The 21,776-nt window shown below is 46.5% G+C and overlaps 2 protein-coding genes across 8 annotated transcripts in view; one reads left to right on the top strand and one right to left on the bottom strand.

Annotated features, from left to right (window-relative positions):
• LOC135920178 (vesicle-associated membrane protein 3-like) overlaps nt 1-6,278 on the top strand; it is a 38,206-nt gene extending 31,928 nt beyond the window's left edge. For 5 of the 6 annotated variants that reach the window (XM_065454350.2, XM_065454340.2, XM_065454333.2 and 2 more), the window contains one exon: nt 3,456-6,278. In XM_065454350.2, the coding sequence (XP_065310422.1) occupies nt 3,456-3,496 (41 nt within the window). In that variant the 3' untranslated portion in view covers nt 3,497-6,278. Of the gene's footprint in view, nt 1-1,881 lie in introns of all 6 variants that reach the window. The other variant, XM_065454358.2, reaches the window with a different exon arrangement.
• Nucleotides 6,279-10,984: 4,706 nt separating this feature from the next.
• Nucleotides 10,985-21,776, bottom strand: part of LOC135920203 (uncharacterized) — a 29,428-nt gene continuing 18,636 nt past the window's right edge. For both annotated transcript variants that reach the window (XM_065454377.1, XM_065454370.1), the window contains exons 2-4: nt 16,351-19,215; nt 13,638-13,824; nt 10,985-12,713 (exon numbers count right to left, since the gene is read on the bottom strand). In XM_065454377.1, coding sequence (XP_065310449.1) covers nt 12,516-12,713; nt 13,638-13,824; nt 16,351-19,019 — 3,054 coding nt within the window. In that variant the 5' untranslated portion in view covers nt 19,020-19,215 and the 3' untranslated portion in view covers nt 10,985-12,515. The remainder of the gene's footprint in view (nt 12,714-13,637; nt 13,825-16,350; nt 19,216-21,776) is intronic.

The raw sequence follows: 21,776 nt of genomic DNA, 5'->3' as shown, positions 1-21,776 counted from the left end.
TTCCTCCTGCAAAATACAGTACAGATGCCACAACTGCTCATTACCAGCATGCAAGTGTGCAGTTTTTGATAGCTGCCACACCACAATAACCTCCAAAATTATTGGTGAGCTCGAGCACATGCACTGCAAAAAGCTGGGCATGGCTGATCAGCTACACACACTTGGGTGTTACTAACCTCTGCCAACTGGTTACAGCTCGGAAGCTGCACTCCTGAGTGTTGGATAGTGTCAGTTGTGAGCCTTATTACTTGCCTGTACAGCCTGTGAAAAGTTTCGAAGCCACTCTGGGAGTGACAAGGTCGGTTTTAGGATTACTTTAACACTCCTGGAACCTCACGAGAACGAGCAGCACTGTCTTTCACTATGTCTGGGACTTTGCTACAACAAAAGCTTGACAACGGATCCAGTTGTTTCACTTAACAGTCGGTAATAGTGTGGCTCTGAAACTTCCTTCAAATTGCATTTCAGTGCAGATAGTACTGTATTCAACAGTGGATGTACTGGTGTCAAACAGCCTGCCTCTGTTGGTCTTTAATCAGTGTGCACAGGTTAGGTGCATTGCTTTGTCATACCATGCATACCTGCTGTGCCTGTCACCCCGAGACCTCCTGGCCGTGCAAATAAAACACTCCGCTGGTAGTATTATTACAGGACGAGACCTGAAGGCATCTGTGAAGTCTCATGTTTGAAGCCTTAACTTTCATCTAAGCACCACTAAGTTTCTTTGCACGGTAACGTGCATTGTACTGCTTCGAGCATCTGAGCTCTTTAGGCCTTGCTATCCTATTGTGTTGTCTGTAGCTGTTTATTTCCGGTTGCATGTTGCAGATGCTCTCTAGCTCAAACTTTGTTTTTCTCATGACAGTTTTAGCAAGTAGTTTACTTTCATTGTAGGGGTTCTTTTGGTACTGACATTATACTCGCAAGCAGCTTTCTGTGACAATCAAGGGAATGCTACAGAAGCGAAGTGAACGCTTGATGGGGTGCCCCCAAAAATGTTCCTGCAGTCTCGGTTGCACGTGTGTGAACTGGGGAACAGAAAACATAGGCTACAGTGCTTATGGTAATTTGAGACATGAAATGCACCGCTTTGTGCACTATCTGAATGTTGTTATTCAGGTCTATTTTCCTTTTCTTTTTGGCAAATGCAAAAATATTGCAAGGAGTAAGCTACGTTGACTCAGTATTTGCTTCGAGAAGCTGAAGCAGAAAGCGGCAACTACGCCAGGCTAGCTTGTGCAACAACACATGCCTTTGTGGCTTTTGTTCTCTGTTGCCACGGAAAGTTGCCTGCAAATATCTCAGCTCTGCAAACTTTCTTGGTTAGTGCCACTGAGCTGAAAAATCAAAACTTCTAATGCAGTTGGTTGCTAAAAGCAATGCTGACAGTACAAAACCCAGTTGGAAAGGATATTGGCATAGCTGTGGAACTGAAAAGTTGGCTTAGCTGTACACAAGCATGGAATTCCATAATTATTTTGTAGCGTTACTGCATGCGCTTTTATTTCCTCTCCAGTCTATGAACCTGTTGTCAGTGTGTTTCAACTTGTTCTAATGCTAGCTTTAAATTCAATAAGCCTGACATTTATGGTTCTCAGTACTTCTAACTCATTGCAGCATCCTTGTGCATGGACTAGATTAGCTGTAGCAAGTTAAGCAGTAAATCTGCGTACTTTAGTGCATGCAATTAATTCATTCGTAAACTCTAGTGGCATGCCTTGAGAATGGTGGTTGAAATGCATTTTAAGTTGTAGTTGGGTTACTTTGCCTTGGTTTGAACATTTCTGGTACAACGCTGTTTTCTTTTCCCTTCCTTTTTTCCCCCGACTTATTTTCTTTCCCACTCTCCCTTCCCCAACCCCGAAAAAAAAAAAAACTTAGTTTGGGCATCAACAGGCTAAGAGGGTGAAAGCGAGCACAAGAGAAGAATGAAGTCGAGGAAGGAGGAAGAGGCACACTGCACAAAAGCCGAGAGAAAGAAAAATGTTTCGCCCGATTATTTTGTGCCGCACTCCACCACACAAGACTGCGTGTCACCAAGTGGGGTTGTCCCACTCGCTTAGCATCGCAGCGTCGCCGAATCGCTCTGAGACAAAACTATTTTCCCTCAGTGTGACGTGTCGTGACACTCATCGCTCTGTGCTGTATTGTTCACCATTATCTTTCTTGTACTTTCGTGACATTTTTTTTTTTCGGCTGGTATTTTTTTTATGCTAGCTGTATTATGCTCCTTGCAGTTGCTTTAGGTTGAACGCTGATGTGAAGACTCTGCTCATGGCTATTTGAAGGAGCTTGATTATCCTTGTGCAAGTGCTTCCTGGGTTGATGTGTGGTATGTTCTGGAAGGCTTGCATTGAGTTCCCCCTAATGTACTTGATATCCTGAACAAATTGATATTTGTGCTTGGCATTAAATTAAGTTATTGTGGCCTTGCACATCTGTGGTTATGTAGTAGGTGACACTATCAAGCTTTGGGCTGCTTTCCAGGAAAATCATGCTCGAGTTCTGCAATGTAACATACGTATGGCATGAGCATCTCCAGAGGGCATCTTGTATGACCCACAGAGTTCTGAAGGCATCTTGTACTTCCGTATGGAGTTGCCATGATTTCAAAGAGCGGCCTCTGCTGCACTGGACCATATAAGACAGGCAGTTGTGCATTAGCCACTAACCTTTTTAAGACGTTGCTTATGATATGGCATTTCATGGGCATTCAGAATAGGTGCTCTGTGATTGGCATCTGGACTTGGAGTGGCAGATGGTTAGGGTTCAGTTGTTTTACGACCAGAAACACAATTTCAAGTCTAGGAGCATGTAACTTAGGGGCCTTACTAGACCGACCCACAAGGTCTTGTATTTGCTGCACTTGTGTTACCATTGCTTTGCCTTTGCAGAGAGCATCTTTCTTGGATGAGTGTCTCAATAACACAACAGCTGCAGTTTGCTGTACATGTCCACATTAGTGTTCAGGGTATTTGTTTACCGGGCCAGTAAATTGTGCAGTTCTTGTGAGGATGTAAACTAATTTTGGCCCCTCTTCTGCCAAGATAACAGCAGTCACTGGACTGCTTGACTGCTGCGTTGTGGGCAACAGGTTGAGACTTGTATGAAAAGGTTCTATGGAAAGCTGTCATATCTGTAAGGCAGTCTTTCCGAGTCCAGGTGTCACTTGCAGTTTGCCAAAGCCATGTCTCTGATACGTTTGTGCAAGTTGTTGAGTACAGCCTGTGTTTCATTGCTACTGTGACGAGAACATATCTACAAACACAGGCTGTCATAAGGCCGAGACCGTGTGACCTCTTGAGAGCTTGTGCAGTCACTCGCTATTACTTAGCATCACCTTGCAGCGTGATGTCTGTTGTTGAGCAAAGGGGCACTTAGGTTCTTGTTTTTGTTGCTCGTGTTTATGTTGTTGCTTTTCCTTTTTTTCTTCGATGTTCTTGTTTCTGTTGCAGTTTATGCATCCACCTCAACCTCGTCGACAAAGACCAAGTGAATGTCCCTCCTCTCGCCTTGGGTCTTGAGGCTTCAGTATATTTCTTTTTTTTTTTTATACCTAACATTGCCAGCGCGAGAGCAGTGCAGCTGATAGCTCTTTCCTTTTCTTTTTTTCTTTTTAAGCTGTCACTTTGCTGTCAGCAATTTCAGAAATCACAGAAGACTCCTTTTGTGACTTTACCTGCTTTCAGCATTTCTTTTTCTTTTTTTTAACCTCTGTCACTGCTTGTCTTGTAATTAAAAGGGATGACTGCAGTGCTGTTCTTTGTTAATGCTATCTATATAGGTACCGTCATTGTAAATGCGCGATAATGAAATTGAGCTCTCGTACTGCTGCTGTTGTTTCAATGCTTACTGTGAATTTGGTGTACATTATTGTTGATGCGGGAATCGAAATTGAGTTCTCTCTTGCTTGTGACGAAATATGTGCGTACGTATGTGTGCCGCATGTGTGCAAGTGCATGCAGTTGTGTGTGTGTGTATGTGTGAGCCACTGGATGATTAAGCACCTTTATTCTTCAGCTAAGTTGTATTTATTCAAAATACTGCCAGCGTTGTAACATTGTGACCTCTCCTTCCTGCGTATTGCATGTACATAAATAACTTAGCTACAAGTGTCACTAGGAGAGGAGGAGCAGCAGCAGCAGCGTTCACACCATCTCGGTGAAGCATGGCCTCTCAGAGTAACAGCGGACTGCCCAGTCTTGGAGGTCATTACTGAAGTCCATAGGGTCCAGTGCAGACACCCATCCATGCGGCGCTCCGTCGCACTGTGCGAAAAATTATTTGCAAGGCAGCGCATTGTAGGCTTAGCTGTGCTTTGTGCAGTTGCATGCCTGATTGCATGCCTGATTGTGTGGGACGCAACCGTCATAGTATGGTGTGAACGCGGCTTCAGCGAAAATAGTGTCTATTGCTTGCGAAGCTTAACACGTGCAGGTAGCTTGTTTCCAGTGAGAGCACCAGTGTATGCAGTATAATGCGCTTGTCTAGTGAATTTGGCAAGAATCGGAACCTGCTAGTGGATCGTGCCTGTCGGTGCCGCTCGAAATATGTGCATAGCTGGGGCGGGCGCATCGCACTGTCGTGATGTATCGCTAAACGCTTCACGATTAGTCTGCACGAACGACTAGTGACAAAATTGGCGCAGGACGAGGCCTAACTTCACTAAATACTTGGCTGACGCTAAGCTGAATACCTAAATACCGACTCCTGTACTCGGAATTTATGCCTTAGGTGATGGTGCTGTTGCTCTCGGTGGCGCGCACCTGCTTTTGAACGGCATTCCACGTTTCTGATGTCACTTCTTTCTCCCCCGATGGCTTCGGTGGCACGGAAAGGTAAAATTAGCAAGTATGATCGTATGAGTCTCTGTCGGATACAGTGAGGTTATAGGACAATGTTCGAAGAGAGAATGAGCTAGTGCGCCTTAGTGGTGTCTGTAGAGTGGTTGGCTTCGCGAGAGCATCCAGTGTAGGCAGTCGTAAGGCCCAGCTACCCGTAGTTAAAGGTTTGGCAGAGCAGCCACTTGTTTTCCATACGCAGACGCAAACAGCACTGCGTATGTGGCGTTTGTAATGCACAGAATTGTCGAATACCAATGTTTTTGGTGGAAGTTACGTTGCTCCTTGTGGCGAGCTTTATTAGCACGGTCGTCGCGCTAGCGCGTGAACTCTCACTCCAATCTAAAGCTAGCACGCCTAGCTCGGCGACGAGCAACTAACGATTCCGATTCTTTAAATAAGGTGTTAACATTGGGTGTGCAAATGTGTCGCAACGTTGATCTATATATTTCGTGAGCACGTCATTTCTCCAATGCCTTGCAGAAGGTGTTGTTTTCGGGTCTCTCGCAGGAAAATATCCTGAACATGGCTTTGCAAAAAAAGGAAGCACCGCAAAGGACGCTACGATTGTCGTGGGACAGAGTTGCACATTAGAGAGTAACATATTTAAGCGTATACTCCGCAGTGGTTGTAGAACTTGCTGGTCGGCATGGCTTTTGGTAATAGGTGCACATACTCGAGAACTGAACTGTGCATCCTGTTGATGCGAGAGTAGCTTCTCCCCGCCCTCCGTTTTTCTTTCGATAACTGGCTAAGAAGTTGAGCTCATTCATGTCAGCCGTGGGTAATGTGCTGTTTCTTTGTTTCTAAAGAAGTGCATTTTCGCCCGACAAGGAGCTTAAAAATGAGGCATGTTTAGGGGTGAAATTGTGCTCCCTGAACCATTCCAGTCTGCCTCCTCCCACTTTGCTCGAGTCTGCTGATTATCCCGACTTTGGTGTGCATGTGTTTGCGTCTGTGCATATCTCGTTTCTCTCTCTCCGCTTGTCACTTTGGAGTCTTCTCCAGCACGATTTAAAAAAAAAATGCTGACAGCCGCTGTATAGCTGCGTATACTAACTGCAATTACAAAAAAAAACTTCATGTAAATGTGTATAAACATAGAGGCATATATGCAGCGTGCGCCTGCATGTGTGTGCGCGCGTGTGCATGTGCGTGTGTATACGCGTATCTCACTGTCTTTGAGGTCAGATTCTGAGGGTTTCCCGAAACCGCGCGCGGTTGGTTGGTGTGGATGTTCCTTGTTTTTCACACTTTTGTGAAACATAGTGTTGTACCGCTTTGTTACAAGTCCCTTTCATTTTGTGTGAGCTTCTGTTTTTCTTTTCCTGACGAATGTGAGAGTTGATGCATGGTGTTACGATGACGTTGATTATTTAAGATATTGCGAGGATAGTCTTGGGAGAGAATAATAAAAGCACTAGCCTTTGAATCATTTCTCTGACGTTGGTGTGAGTCATTTCGGTCCTTGGTTCTAGGTCCTTACCAAGTTCTCGTAATGAGTTTGCGAGAAATTCACACATCGTCTTGTGCACTGCAGCGAAGCAAGATCCATGTGCAAGTACAGCAACAAGCTGTAGTTCCAGTGAGGGCTATTCGCGACAGCAGCAATTCCGCAACACTACATAGCAGCACTACAGCTTTGGTAGTGGCGTAATTTGTTCGATCGCGATGCGCACGAAACGCATTTCGTGCTGTTCTCAATGAAGCAAAAAAGAAAAAGCGTCATGCGCTGCCGTATACCTAAACTTCGGGAGGAAAAATTCACGCAGGAACTCCTGTGGCAGTTGTCTGAGCATGCGTAAGCATTCTGCCACTTGCTCATCTTGCAGCCCGGTGTCATTATCAATGTTGCGAAACTAGATCCGGCCATCCGTATTCGAAAACACAATGGGCTTGCTACATTCAACCTGTGGGCGAAGGGAAAGTCCGGATGAAGTACTATAATGAGCCACGCTCAACGACTGCTGTGCCTTACAGCTTGAGATCGTTACATCACCAAATACTGGATTTTTTTAGTATCTGTCCCAAAATAGCTGAACATTATCTTATTACCATCAAAATATAATCAAACTTTTTACAGGTGTAATTGTCGAATTTCATTGAGGATATTCATGACTTATAGTAGACATGCTCGGGAAAATGACCTTGGTAGAACGTGCAGAGCCATTTCATTACCTTTAGAGCACTGAGCTGGTGGGAGAGTTGGTTATGCATGACTACAACGAAGGCGCCAAATAAAACAACGAAGGAAGGCGACACGGTACAACCACGTAGGTGCACTAACAACTGAGCGTTTTATTTCTTGACGCAGAAATAAACAGCTGCTGACCACAAGAAAAAACAGTGCCGTCATCTGCATCATGCAACGAAAACACGATACAAGACAGATAAGTACGGCTCCCAAGATACGCCAGTTCCTTTGTCAATAGAGAAACTGAGGGTTCACTGATACAAGCATCACCACGCTTCTTGATCTCAAGCGCTTCCAATATCCCCCTTGTCAGTTCACCATCTGCTAGCTCTGTTCAAAACACAGGTTCTATCAAAATATGGAGTGCACTTGTGAGCCTTACAATGAGCACTAATGTGACCTGAGAGCTGGTTTTCCACATTATATCGATGCTCATATAATCTGTCATTGTGGAGTAGCAGGCAAGAGGCACTTCACTTAGGCCGACGTCTCCACCTTTCTGCCATTAAATGTCTCTTTCTCTGTCATTCAGACACCTGCCCGTTTAGCCAACATATGATGAACCACACGACAAAAGAACAGAATAAACTACTTTCTTTACACAACCGACATGCTTCTGCCCACGTTTTTTTTTGCACACACCTGTTTATTTTCCCGATGTCCTTCATTCACCTTGGCATACATCAAACCAACATGTTTCGGAGCGATATAAAAAAAAAAAGAGGAACACCAGCTCGTTTGCCTACTTTTTTTCAGATTGTGAGATATGCCGTGAACATATGGGATAATAGCAAACCTAGTTCCAGAAGGGCCTGCTTGACCCTGGTCTACAAGGGTAGGTTCCTTGAGCCGCCTGATCATTTTTTTTCTGCAACATAATGTGCCCCTACGAGGCAGCTGACCTGATAACGAAAACTGCTTTGCAGCCGATGCGCACATGACTTGTTAAGTGCGCTGGTTAGACATCATTGCACAATGCCGCTTTTTATTACTTTTGAGTAAGCTGAATTGAAGGAGAGCATGGGTTTGCTAGCCCTTGGCTTGAAGTGCCAGCGAACAAGAGACGATGAGGAAGTTATTTCCAAATCTAAACACCTTAAACAGTTATCGGCCGAAAGATCGTGAGTCAAGGTTAGAGGATACAAGGCTGTTTTAAACTGACAATACTGATGGTGACTGGGTTTCGAATTCTGGACTGTCACAATTCCAAGAACACTAAAATATCATTCAAAAATCTAAAAATCTGCATCACATTTGTCCCTGATAAGCACTGCTTAACAGGTTGCCTTTTGAAGCTAAAAAGATGTCGCTTAAAACAGGTGCTATACACGAACACACACCCTCTTTCTGTAGAAAGATGTCATCTTTCCATTTTATGTGCGTAGACTTCAGGTACATGGACGACAGTTCCAAAAAAGAACCTACTGCTATGCCAGAAGCGTTCTGGAAAGTAACTGCTCCAAATTTATCGGTGCACTCAGTGACGCGTTCCACCAATTCATTTTGTGGTATCGAATAATACAATTCTTTTATGTCTACTGAAAAGGCAGATAATAAGGCGGATATTATCCGCCTTATTATCCTATATATTCTCTCTATTATAGAGAGAATCTTAAATGCGATGTGTTGCGAAACTTTGACTTTGCTGATTTAAATGAAAGTGTTGCAGATAATTACTAAATTCCCCTTTTTCCTAGTGTTTTCGTGCATCATACGAGATTCGTAGTTTGTTTCTCCGGTGTTCTCGGTGAGCTAAACAAGCGTCTTGTTTTCATCAGGGGAAAAATTAGGGCTATGGTATGGCCAATGTGTAGGCAATGTTCCAAATGGGTGGGTTAAATGCGCATTTCTCCAGTACAATATTCAAGTGGTCCATAGGTTTATTAGTCTGTTTTGTGAGCGGTGTAAAACTTGGACGGCTGCGCTGGCACAGTTACAACTACAACTGAGGTCAAATTTTGCGAACATAAAGGAGAACAATACGCCAAGTTTATGTGCGATGGTAACTACGTGTTGATTAAATACAGCATTTAAAAAAATGTAAGCAAGTGTGCAAAAGTATCACGCTGCTGTTATTAGCTAGGTTTCTCAATCTCCCAAGAGAACTCTACGTTTCAGATCTTTTATACTTCGAAGGAATAGGTAGCATATTAAGTGCAATGTATCGCATAGCTTTAACGTTTTTATTATTTAGAAGCGTTACGAATAACTATTGAACCCTCACCTTTTTTTTCTTTTTACTTTTTCTTGCGTGATATATTAATTTCGCCTGGTGTCCTTATTCAACCAATGGAGGTAGCTTTGTTATGTTTGCTGACTGTAAGGATATGTTAATGGGTGATGTGTAGGTGAAGTTCAAAATAGATGTGACGAAGGCTGGTTCGCCAGCTGAAAACGTTGAGTAGACACGTCTTCCAAAAGGTTCGTCGTCTCTTTTCTGCACGCGCGCGCAGGCACGCACACACACACACACAACACACACACACGCATACAAGTGGCCTCCGAAATAGAGCGGCGCCCGCGGCAGCCAATGGCGCGTGGGAAAATCTCGGAGCAAAGTGCTGAGACTTGCGTCATAGTCGCTAATCACCAGGTGCGCGCGTCTTCTGTTTGGTGCTGGCTAGCGGACGCTAATAAGAAAATCATACAGTTGCCAGTTCTGCAGCTTTGCCAAGATCGCTTCGGAGGTATATACTACTTGTAACGAATTAAGCCAAGGTAGATTTTCATTGCGATTCGCCTTTATGTTTTGCTTTTAAGTGCAACAAACCTCATCAAATTCAGTGCAGTGGGTTCCGAGCAAAACAACTTTGCCGTTCACATAAGAGAGAGAGAAAGAGATAAGTCATAAGGGAAAGGTAGGGAGGTTAACGAGGCTGAGCCCGGGAGGTTAGCCTGCACTGGGGAAGCGAGAAAGGGGATTGAAAGAGAAGGAAGAAAGAAGGTCACAGTCTCCACTATTACGCACGCAACACTGAAGACTGTGACCTTCTTTCTTCCTTCTCGTCTTTCAATCCCCTTTTCCACTTCCCAGTGCAGGGTAGCCTACCTGGCTCATGAATATTGGTAGGAGCTTTGGAGGTAGAGTTCTCTTCGAAGGGCACTGAAAAGCGACACTAAAGCTACCTTTTTTTTTAAAAAGTTTGCTCCTAAACGGCAGCGTCGTTACGTGAGTGGAGAGTCACGGATATCAAAGTTCTCTTCAGGTTCAGAACGGAGAAAGGTCACGGATATCGAGTTCTCTTCAGGTTCAGAATGGAGAAAGGTCACGGATATCGAGTTCTCCTCAGGTTCAGAACGGAGAAAGGTCACTACTTCGGGTGCTTGGGCGGTTTATTGGAGTTTTCTAAATAAGTGTTCTAGGACTTCAAGTTGCGTTGCTGGTTCGTTTATAATGCAATGCAATCTCTGTTTATCGAAAAACAATTAACCAGTACCGAAAAGGCCCTCTCAAAATTCGTGATGTCACGGGGTGCTGTTAAGGAAACTTCCAAGATGGCGGCGCCGATCGCCACCCTTCTTTCGTTCTAGCGTCTTTTTCAAACTTTCAATGTCATCGTTGATCGTAAGACTTCTACTATTCCTTAAACTTAGTTCACTGATCCAGCTTATCTTAATCTATCTGTTTAGTGTCTCTTAAGCGGGATAAATCAGGGAGTTGACCAAAACAAAAGTTACTGAGCATCACGTTGTTGACGGGTACGGACACCAAACCATAGGCATGATTTGAGGCCTATGCTTGAACATTGTTTAAGCGTTGCGGACGGCATCCGTTTGAATTAATGCTGTCCTTTGCATGGTGACCTCCACGCTACGCAGGACTCGCCGAGGACCTCCTGAAATGCCGAGGGACAAATGCATGCCTCGGAGCTGGTCTTGTAGTTTCTTTTACCTGTAAGGGGAAAGCTCGCACGTGTGATGGTTCAGTCAGCCTGCCCGGCAGGAAATGGAATGTATATAATTGTTTATTGAAAACTTGCAAAACACCAACAAACCAGATGCATAGTCGATCACAGTAATTAGTATAGCACGGCCGCTGTACGAAAAGGCACACTGCGTCCTCATCTGCAGAAGCATAATTGTTGTGTCAAGACAGTGTGTCGCTCCACTTCTATCTACACCACTGGACCAAAATGAGGCACACCTGACATGCGCTTAACACAAATATTTACACCGTACTGTCAGTCGCCGAAATAAAATAAACGATTCAAAGACTAAGGCGGATGGCTGCCATTAGGTTACAGCGGCAATTTTGCGTGGCGTGTAGTGCGTATACGTCTGAATCCGCAGTGGCTTAGTCGTACAGTATAGTGCCGCACGGCGATATTATAAAAGCATGTCACGCAAAATTCCATAGCATGTTAAAAACAACAACAAAGAAGTGTCTTAACTTTCGTCGCAGCAGAGCACGTGCGTGTTTGCGCTTGCGACAACAACAATGACGACTTTCCTATATATCGCGGTTGAACTATACAGGCCTGGAAAGAACTCCCGGCTAAACACAAAGTTTTCCGTTGGTACGCTGCGAAAGGGGTTGGTAACAGCAAAAAAAGCTGTTGCACCAGAACAGTTCCTGAGTAGGTGCTGGGTAATCGAAGTGTTGGCCATATTATTAGCTATAGTGGCTGGCCAGTGATAGACGGCTCTTGCAAGCGAATAGCTTTGTGAAATCAGTTTCTGGCTCATTTACGTTAGCCACGTGGCAGCGCTAGCTTGGTCCGCTTTTAGTCTGGAAGGCGAAGCACTTCGTAGTAGAAGTACAGCTATCTGGATGCCCAACACTGGTCGACAAAATGGCGAATTGGGCACGTTGGTGTGGATTCATTGTTAGGAAAGCGCGAAGAGGGGGAGCGCTTTCTATCAATTAGCTGAAAGGGTTTTATTGGAGACTGACATATAAATATGAAGCACAACGTGTGCGCATGCCAAATGACCATAACCTGTCAGCGGTGCAGACGAAGGTGGAATTACATTCCGATTTGTCTGCCACTGCCCAGAACAGGCCTTAGCGAAGCTATGTCACCATATATACGGTGCGTCACAGAATCTTGGCTCACACACGTATTTTTGTTAATTGTCTTCAATGGAAAAAATGCCTCGACAGTTTCACGTGTTTAAAGGGAATCTTGGTTTGGTCCGGCAGCCGCGCGCGATCTCGACGATGTAGGGACAAATAGGAAGTTGACGTTCCCTTTCAGAGAATGGCATTGTTGCATTAGGCGCTCATTCACGCATTGACCCGTCTCTAACAAAACCTTTTCGTTGACAGAAATGCGCTCATCCTGCGTTCTTCTTTGTCGTCTTTGTCCATCCGAACTTTTCTAGCAATGTATACCAACACTGATCCATCCTGCGCCGCGTAGATTGTGCATTCGCCTGTATATACCTGCAGGTTCTCGACACTCTGCATCTTGCATATATGCGCCCTACGTACGCCGCTTTCGCGTTTCGCAAGTTCAGAGGCACTCGCCGCTGGCGGCTCATTGGTTGGCTGTTCGTGCCGACTGCGTGGAGCGCACGGAAGCCAAGCTAGCCTGGCTGGTGACCGTCGAGACGGAGCTGACGGAGCTGGAAGTGCTGAGCTTGGCTCGGGCTCCTCGGCGCACGTTGCAGAACAGCGCCCTGAACAGGTGGTACGTCTTCCGGTTGCACACGAACGCGTAGAACAGGAACAGGCCCTGAAAGTGCCGCAGGGCAAAAGGTGTGCGGCGGTCAGCTCGCCGTATAACACAATCACCGTGAATGAGGCCGCAAACAGGCGCATATATGAAAGGCGAAGTGGAGGAAGGAGGGAGGTAAAATAGGAGGTCGGAACTTATCCGGAAATCATTCGTGCGCTAATGTTTCTGACCACAGCAATACTTGCGAACTATGGCCAGAAAGCCACAGTGCACATATAGCCCTGCGTGCGCCCGAGGGACGCCGATGTTGATAGATACATGTAAGTGTGTATTGACAAACACGTTCACAAAACTAGCAAAATACTAAAACTTGTCATTGGGACTCCTACAAAGGCGCTCTGCAGGAGCTGGACAAGGCAGCTGGTGTAAATCGCGCAGCCTACGTCGTTCCCCTATCACTTTTCAAGCGGCAGCACGCAGGCTATAAATGCGCTGCTCTTTCATGCGCGGCACGTTTAACGGAAATGCAGTCCTACAATCTCGGCGCGTGAGCTGGCATGAGACGTGCTTTTAAAGCTAAGCTTTCTTTGCGAAGTTAACACTTACAGAGTTGCTTAATTATCTTGACTAATTACGGGATTAAACAGAACACACACACAAAAAAGATAGTGTGACTTGCTCAACAACATTCATTTCGTCGCGCCCTTCTAAGAACACCGTCAGACCCCCATCCCCTCGTAGTCATATCGTGGTCTATTACTTACATCTTGTAAACAGAACGTAACGAGTGATCGGGAGCTAGTTCCGTACACTTTCAAAGTGGTGACAGCTGGTTTTTAGCGATCCTGTCCTATGTTTACGCCTTGGGAATTTTGAAGCTACACATATAATGTATCGCTGTGTAGATCGACTTTTACCTCTAATTCTTTTAGCTCACACGAATGCGAGCGAAGTCACTGACCAGTGCCGTGCATATATTACCTGCAGCGTGTTGCACACGATGAACAGGTAGGTGAATGCTGTCCTCGCAGCTTCTGAGCTGCGCACGAAAGCCGCGACGAAGCCGAACACCCAGGTCAGGCCCATGCCGGTCGCCATGCGCACGTACGTGGCCGCCGTTGCCGGACCCTTGTCGCTATGGCGACGCAGGACGGGGCCCGGTTTCTGCCTGCACCAATACGCGCCAGGAGGGGGGGGGGGGCAAGTGCAAGTTGAGCAGTGTTTACTACTTCTGAGAGAGTTGGTACATGCTTCTAAGTGAACGGGAAAACATAAAAAAGATGCTGCCGCTAGGGAGAAGTTGGACAGGATGAGCGCTGGACTTAAATTGTCAGTCGTACTTGTAAGCCCAGCGCTCGTCATGTCCGCTTCTTCCCTTCTGTACGTGTCTTTTTCGCCGGTTTTTTGTTAATTTAACGAAAACATGACTCGGTGGAGCGTATGCTTTTTTTTTATTGCGACAGTAATTATATGGATACTCCAGACACACTTCTGCCACCGTCGTCGTCGTCGGTGTCGCCGTGATGTTCCGTATAAAGTCCAAGGGCAATAACGTCGCCGCGCGCCGTATGCTTCATGTGCGAGTGTAAGCGTGTGACGGTTAGCCGAAGATGGCAGCTCAATCTCGCCCCCGCAAGGGAGGAAAGCGGGGAGAAAGCGCGCCGTCTTCCGTCGCGCGCAAGGCACCGGGTGGAGTGAGGGGGTGGGGAGGGGGGTTCTACTCCACCGGTTGCTGCGCAGCCGCGCGCGGCCGCCCGGGCCCTATCTCGAGAGCGATCTGCAATGGGGAAAGTTGCCCGAGTGCTCAAAGCTTCGTGTGCGCTGTGTGTTCGCCGCTTCGTTCGCGTTCAAGCGAGAGCACGAAGCTCAATTCACTCACTGCTGCTGCCGCTCTTCCTCACTCCAGCGTTTTGACAGCGAGTTTCCTCGCTCATCGAGTGAGATGTAGTCATGTATGCTTGCGAGCGTGTGAAATCATGCTTGTTTAGTTAGTAAGCGAATGTTTGCAAGTTTGTACGGCTGGTAAGGCTACTATCCTTACTTCGTGTAGCTGTCTGCTAATTCGCTATCACAATCGATGCTTCTCCTCTTGGGCGAAACTGCGACTTCTTTTTTAGCAGGGCGAGCCGCAGCATGTGACGTTGCAATATCTCTAGGATCGGCAGTCTTTACAAACCACAATAAATTCCTTAACAGAACACGTGAACATGTCTCTGCCTGTAATCACCAACACTCAACCGTCCACAGAATACAGTCCTTATAACGCTTATTTTGATGATCTTGATATTTTTCATAACTCGCTGTCATTGTTCTTTTCCGAGCTTTGCGTTGTTATGTCATAGTTTCACATATTGTTTAACTGCCATTCTCCTCCTATTTTTTTCTTTTGTATTCACCTTGCGCCTTGTATGGGCACTCTACTTTTCAAGATAGTTCTTATTTATTAATTGTTTTTTCTCCCGTATATTCCCCTGTCGTTTTTTTCTTTCTTCTGATGTATACATGTGCCACCACTTAGACCTCATGGTTGTTCCTGGGCAGGGTAGATAAATGATTGATTGATTATTCCGCCGTGAGAGAGACAGATAAAGCTTTATTTGCCGAGTGTATCACAGTGCTATTGCAAGGGTGAAATGTACTAGAATATGCTAGGCAAGAGGCAATACGTTCCCCTATTGCTTATTGCACTGATCGCTTCAGTATTGCAAGCAGTAAAGTTGATCCGGTTTGAAGAAAAACCGACAATAACTTTCTCGTTTCCTACAAATGAAATTATTTTGGGAGCAGTTAGAATAACTGTGTGAGTTCATTTCTTCAACTGACTGTATCTTGTAGCTCCCCAGAGTAGCATTTGCATACTCGTGCGTGTTATCTATCAACTAAATTTTTATGTGTTTCAAGATTATGTTTGCTGCAGTTATATCGCAGCTTTCGCTGTGTCAGGAACTATATATTGCTGCCTCGAATTTGATTAATGCAAGATAATCTCAATTTTATTTAGGCAAGAACAAAGAACGTATACCATCGCTTAATAAGGCTAGCTCATCAAACCTCTGAGAACGCTCACAGATTTGCTTCAGCTTTGATATTCCTGTTTTGCGGCACATAGCCAGCTTTTGGCCCCTTGTGCCTCAAGCCAAAAGTGAGTGGTCATAAAGTTAGAGTCAGCGTTTCTATCCGAGTATTGAGCATCTGCTCACTTCGCCAAAAATGTACAGAGGGCATAGCTCATGTGACCTCAGCTTACTCGGTTCGCAAAGTCTAAGATCTCGGAGTCCGTGATCCGATCCCAGTAGCGATGCCCTCTTGCTGCATCCCCAAATTGCCTAGTTAAATTTATTTGAAAAGGCATGGTGCAGTTTTTGGTATACGTGGTAGGAGCATAATACAGCAGGAGATACCAGTGTTTATGAAAAACTGAGTCAGCAGTGAGTGAACAGATCGCACGTGAACTATTTTGTGTAGTGGCACGAGTATCCCTACAAAAGCATTGTCACACGGTCTACTACACAAATAAGTTTTGATTTCTCGCACGCACGGTGACTTTATTACTTTTGAAGATGAGGGCCGGTCATTAAGTCAGAATCTCATCGAAGGGCGTAGCGAACATGCCCGGGAATATGCAGCATATGATGGACATAACACGATCTACGTTACGACATGTGCGTATACGCAATGAACAGGGCATGCTTACCTGGCTACGCTATGCACGGAGTAGACGGTCATGACGTAGAAGACAAAGTTCAGCAGGAGAAGCACCGCCACGGGCACGGCGAAAAAGGCCAGCGCCGACAGTTTGTTCACGATCCAACAGACGCCGAACAATCCATACGACGGGGACAGCAGGGTATCGAAGTAGTCCAGTGCCAAGCATGTACCCACGATACCGAGTGGCGTGCCGAAGGCGTACAGCACGTAGAACGGCAGGTGACGGGAAACCTTGCGTGTGCCGCCCATGGAGCTGCCACTCGTCCGGAACGTCTTGTACAGGTCGTAAGCTAGGACGTTCATCCAGAAGAAGGAGTTGATGACCGTGTAGTGGCAGACGATGGCCGCCGCTCTACAGGCTGCGCCCTGCACGGACTGCCGCTGGCTCAGCAGGAAAGTCAGTTGCATGACGAAGAGCGAGCCGGTCAGAAAGATGATGTTCCATCCCGGAAGATTGCGAAGCTCGGCGAACAGCGAGTAAGTGGTTAGCACGAGCACGAGGCACAGCAGCGATATGACGCTCAGCACGAGACTGATGAGGGCCATGATTGGTCCGTCGAACAGCTGGCCACGGATTCTGAGCTCCTGTCGCAGTTCGTCCAAGCAGAGGCACACCTTTCCGTAGGGCATGAGCTGGTAGTGGCGGCACGTGATGGAAAGAGAGCCAGGTCCGGCGTAGAGCACGAGCGTGTTGTTCTCGAATATCTTCACCTGCGTCGTGTTGAAGTCGATGCAGGGACACGACTTGGGAAGTCCTGTTCCGCGGTCGCACACGACCACGATGCTGTTCGTGGTCACAGGCGATTTCTGGTCGCCGGTGACTCGGATGAGCACGTTGGCCACGAAGTCTCCCGTCTTGAAGACTCGACCAGTCCTGTTCACGTACACTTTGCCGATGCCCGTGCCGTTCTCGGTTCTGGGCAAGAACACGAATTCGTCGTTCCAGTACTCGCGCCATATGCCTCCGTCCTGCTCGCCGCACCAGTCGTCGAGGACAAGCGGCTTCGACAGCACGCTACTCACCGCTGCCGTCGTGTTCAGTTCTTTGAGCAGAATCGAGTTAACGCTGAAGCTTCCCGCCAGGGAATCGATGATCGAGCTTATTGAAGGTTCGATATCTTCTTTCGTGGGTTCGTAAAGGTCGAAGTGCGTAATCAAAGTCGCTGGCGAACCGCTGCTATTAGCAGGGTCTGGTACGTCGCCGTCTTCAAACGCGTAGTCACCCTCTTCAACAACTAACACGCTGTCCGAGTTTTCTAGGTATTGGTGCACTTTTTCGGGGTCCCACAATATGGTGACGGCCATGTTTTTAATTCTGTCATTAGATATGTTGTAGTATTCAACAAAACTGCTGGTGAGGGAATGCTTTAAGTCATCCATGCGTACGTCACTGGAACGATCAAGACTGATATTCATGACGACCGTAATGCGGCTATAGTTGGCGCTCCTGACTTTGAACAGCGACACGTTAGTTACATTGTTTTCTACACTGTCCTGGGGTTTCTGTATGCACTTCGAATTCACCAATGTGAACTGTGTACCACAATACAGTTGCCGGCAAAGTTCGGCGAAAGGATCCCAAATGAACCCATCCTTGCATCGCTGCTCATTGAGCATCATTGTTTCTTTGCTTTCCGAAGAGAACCTGTATTTCTCCACTCCGTCCAAACCAAAGTTAAGGACAATGGAAAAAGCCGAAGGAATGTCGTCCGTGGCCTCGTGGCTCTTCTCTCTGGTGTCCTGGAAAAGCGAGCTCGCCATTTCCTTTTGGCTATAGGTCGCCACGCCGCCAGGACAGCGAAGGTCCGGCACGTCGCCGTTGCAGAGCGCGCAGTAGGCGTTCTTGTAGAGCTTCCGCTTCCGGTTAGGCGTCTGGAACGACCTCACGGGACCCTGGAATGCCGCGCACAAGTCTTCCAGGTTCCGCTCGCCAAACACCGTATTCCTAATTTTGCACGTGCCAACGGCCTGCACGCAGGTCCTGACAAAGTAGCGCGTCGAATGGTTGCCGCTTTCTGCTTCTGTATCGTCCAGTAGAGCCAGCGGCACGGCATTTGTCGCGCCGTTGCAACGAGCGCGCGCGTCATTCGCGTAGACGATGCCGTCTTCGCCCAAAACCTTTACGTCGTCTTCCTCGTCGTCGCTGTTGAGGTCTTCGCCGTCGGGACACGTGGACACGTAGTAGAAGGACTGGTCCAGCGGAAAATCGGTTTCGTACACGCAGGGAGGGCGCAGTGAGGGCTGGTCGACTGCCAAGGGCTCCAGCGAGCAGTGCCTTCGGACGTCGACGCAGCAGTCGCCGTATTTCACGCAAGACGGGTCACAGTGGCACGTATACTCCTCCTCGTCCGAGGGATCTCCGCAGCGGTTCTTGCACGAGTCGGTTAGCGGACACCTCGGCGGGAAAAACCCGCTGCCGCTATGTTTACCGACGCCGGTATTGTTCGGCTTCTGCGGTAGGATATAAGAGTCACCTTGATGGATCTTGGAGGGCTCTCCGACGTCCTTGCTTAGTCCGCTGGCGTAACAGACTGTGGAAGCACCCCAGGTCGGCCATGTCACTATCACGACGAAGGCGATCAGCAGTGGCGTCGAAGGAACACCTGAGACAGGCGCCTTCCCCAAGGTGGCCAATGATGGCGGTTTTCTCCGCATCTCCTGTCTGTACTGCGATGAAGGGCGCTGTATCTTCCTCGAGCGGTGTCAAGATGTTCCGGTAAATGCTCCAGGTGAGACATTTGCTGCAGCGGTAGGTCGCCGTCCACTGCCTACCCCTTTATAGAGAGTCGCGAGGTCGAATCCCGGGACCTCACGAGGGCGGATCTCCGTTAGTGGCTGTCCGGAGCATGGCCTTGAAAAGTAAAGAAATCGCCATGATTAGAACACGGGGTGTATCTGCTTGTCATCCTAAAACTGGCTCTTACCAGCTCTTAGCAGTCACGTGCCGCAGCCCGAGCGTATAGGTACACTATTGTAACTCGTTTGAAATAAGCGCCTTACGTGAGTCGAGCAACTGTAGCTCTGTGGGCTGGGCTCTCTGTTCAGCGAGTGGTGCTCCTGCTAGAAGCGCATCGAAGCGGGCACCGCAGTGCTCTTTGGCTTATCAGCGACCGTGGCAGGTGGTCGCAGAAGCTGAGGCGTGAAGGCCTTAATGCTGCCACTCGACTTACTACAGCGGCAGTGGAGAGGCGCGAGGTATCAATTTATGCACCCTTGATAACAGAGCGTGTTACGTGCTCCAGTTTTGTGTCTTTTTTGGGGCTCTCCAGCGCGACAGAGCATTTTAGCGCCTGAGTATAGTCGCAGCATATGTGCTAGTCGGAAGGGAGGGGATGGGCTCATGTAAGGACAGGGTAACCTTGAAATGCGCGTTCCCGTGGGCCCCGGATACAAACTTGTATCTTTTCTTTCTGTTTGCTTGCTTTGAGTCTTGAGTGCGATCATCAAAGCCTACAGTATGAAAACTAGTCTGGTATGTGATGAACACGGCACAATCACACATAAACGTACCAAGCACAATAAAAAACGAAAATTTAACAGGAAACTGAATATGTAGTCATGTGCGCGAAAGATCCTTCAGAAAGGTTTCTGGTGATTTGTCTTTTAGTGTTATTCTTCGCGCTATTCTTCAAATTTTGCGTTCTTCTTTATTTATGCCAGCGTAGGTTGTTAGCTGTTCGGCTAGGTAATATATTTTAAAAGCTCTGGTGATAAGAAAAAAACGCTCCTAAACTTACATTTTCTTTTCAAAGAGGCGCACACATTCACAATACGAGAAGAAAAACGACATGCACATAAATGACATGAAGCTTGTTATTTTGGAATTTGTTCTTCTTTCTTTTTGTTTGTACCAATTAAGTCGCAGAAAATGCTGGAGTATGATGTTTGCAGAGTTCGTGTAAGGATTGTGAATAGCCTCGCAAACTGCGACTTTGTTGCATGACAATAAACGCTCTGAATGTGCGCACAAAGCCCTCTGGAAGATGCTGGATCACGACTGCATCACGCGTTATTAGTTCTTTCTCTCCGCGTGTTTCGTGCTTTCCCGCATGGCTCGTTTTTCTTTAATCGGACGACCTGTTTCTCTGAGAATGTGCCAGTGGCCGGTTTGACCTTGGCACCGACACTCTTCTTGCTGGTTTCCCGCTTCTCCTTATACCGGTGCTCTATAAACTGCATTGCAAGCTCTCAGTCGGGTGGTCACGCAGATAACTTGATAACTATGCCGCAAACGAATTCATTTCTAATTCCTTAAGCTTTCCTAAATACATAAAATGGTCATGTAATTTTTATCACCTATACACTTCCACATATTGCTGTCTTGTTCGTAGACTGTTAATATGCCTTACGAATAGACTAATTACAACAACAGCATTGAGGTTTTAAAACTGTCCCAAGATTTATACAAAGCTATTTATTAATTTCAATTATGCGAAGTTTGTGCTCGGCGCATCGCCGCTTTATTTTGTTTTCGTTAAGTTCGTGTTCTTGCATACAGCAAGTTCTACGCGCAAACGCACGCACGCACGCACGCACGCACGCACGCACACGCACACACACGCATACGCACGCACACACGCAAACTGTCTCTTCTTGGTGCCGTTTTTTCTTTTTCTCGCTAATGGAGGCAATGTTATTACGCGCACAAATTGTCCCTCTCTCTTTCGGTACCTCAGACTGTCCGAATAATGCGCTATTTTTTTTTTTGCTTTCTAATCTTATCATTATCTGGTGTGGTAATTTTCCTGAGATGACGCATTCCTAAAATGGCCGCCGATGCGCCAGGCTTGCCGATAATGCTAGCATTGAAGGTTGTGGTATAAAGGTTATAAAGATAGATAAGGTGCCTCAGAAACGCTGGCCAACGTTTCGATGGGAGGACGTATCTTCGTCAAAGGCGGCCTTGTCATCCTCGGCTGTTTTAAGAGGAAGCTTTAGCTCGGGCCCAACTCCGACGCGGCCTATTCAAATACATGTAAAAACGCAAAAACGTTTTTCTGAGATAACCCCTGGGCCGATTTTGATGAAATCTGTTGCATTTGAGAGAGTACGATAAATTCTAGTGACTGTTGGAAGCAGAATTTTGATTTAGGGCTTGGATTTTCTTAGAAAGATTTTCAAAAATTCAGAAGTTCGAAAAAAAATAGAAGCACGAAGTTTACAAACTAATAGCTCTGCATCAAGAACAGATATCGTGGTTCTGTAAACGGAATCCATTAGATCATTCAAAGCGAACAAATATTATATGTCATTTTACATCTTACGTGAATTTGGTACATTGTTTACGAGGGTTCTGCAAAAGTTATAAATACATATTAACACATTTTTTGAGGTTCATGTGTAACATATCAATTTTGTCCGCTTTAGATGTGCTATCAGACACAATTCACAGAATTGCGATATAATTTTTTC

This window comes from Dermacentor albipictus, chromosome 2 (genome assembly GCF_038994185.2).
Source record: "Dermacentor albipictus isolate Rhodes 1998 colony chromosome 2, USDA_Dalb.pri_finalv2, whole genome shotgun sequence".
Lineage (NCBI taxonomy): Eukaryota > Metazoa > Arthropoda > Arachnida > Ixodida > Ixodidae > Dermacentor > Dermacentor albipictus.
The sequence above is the reverse complement of the archived record's forward strand: the minus strand, read 5'-3'. Positions and strand labels throughout refer to the sequence as shown.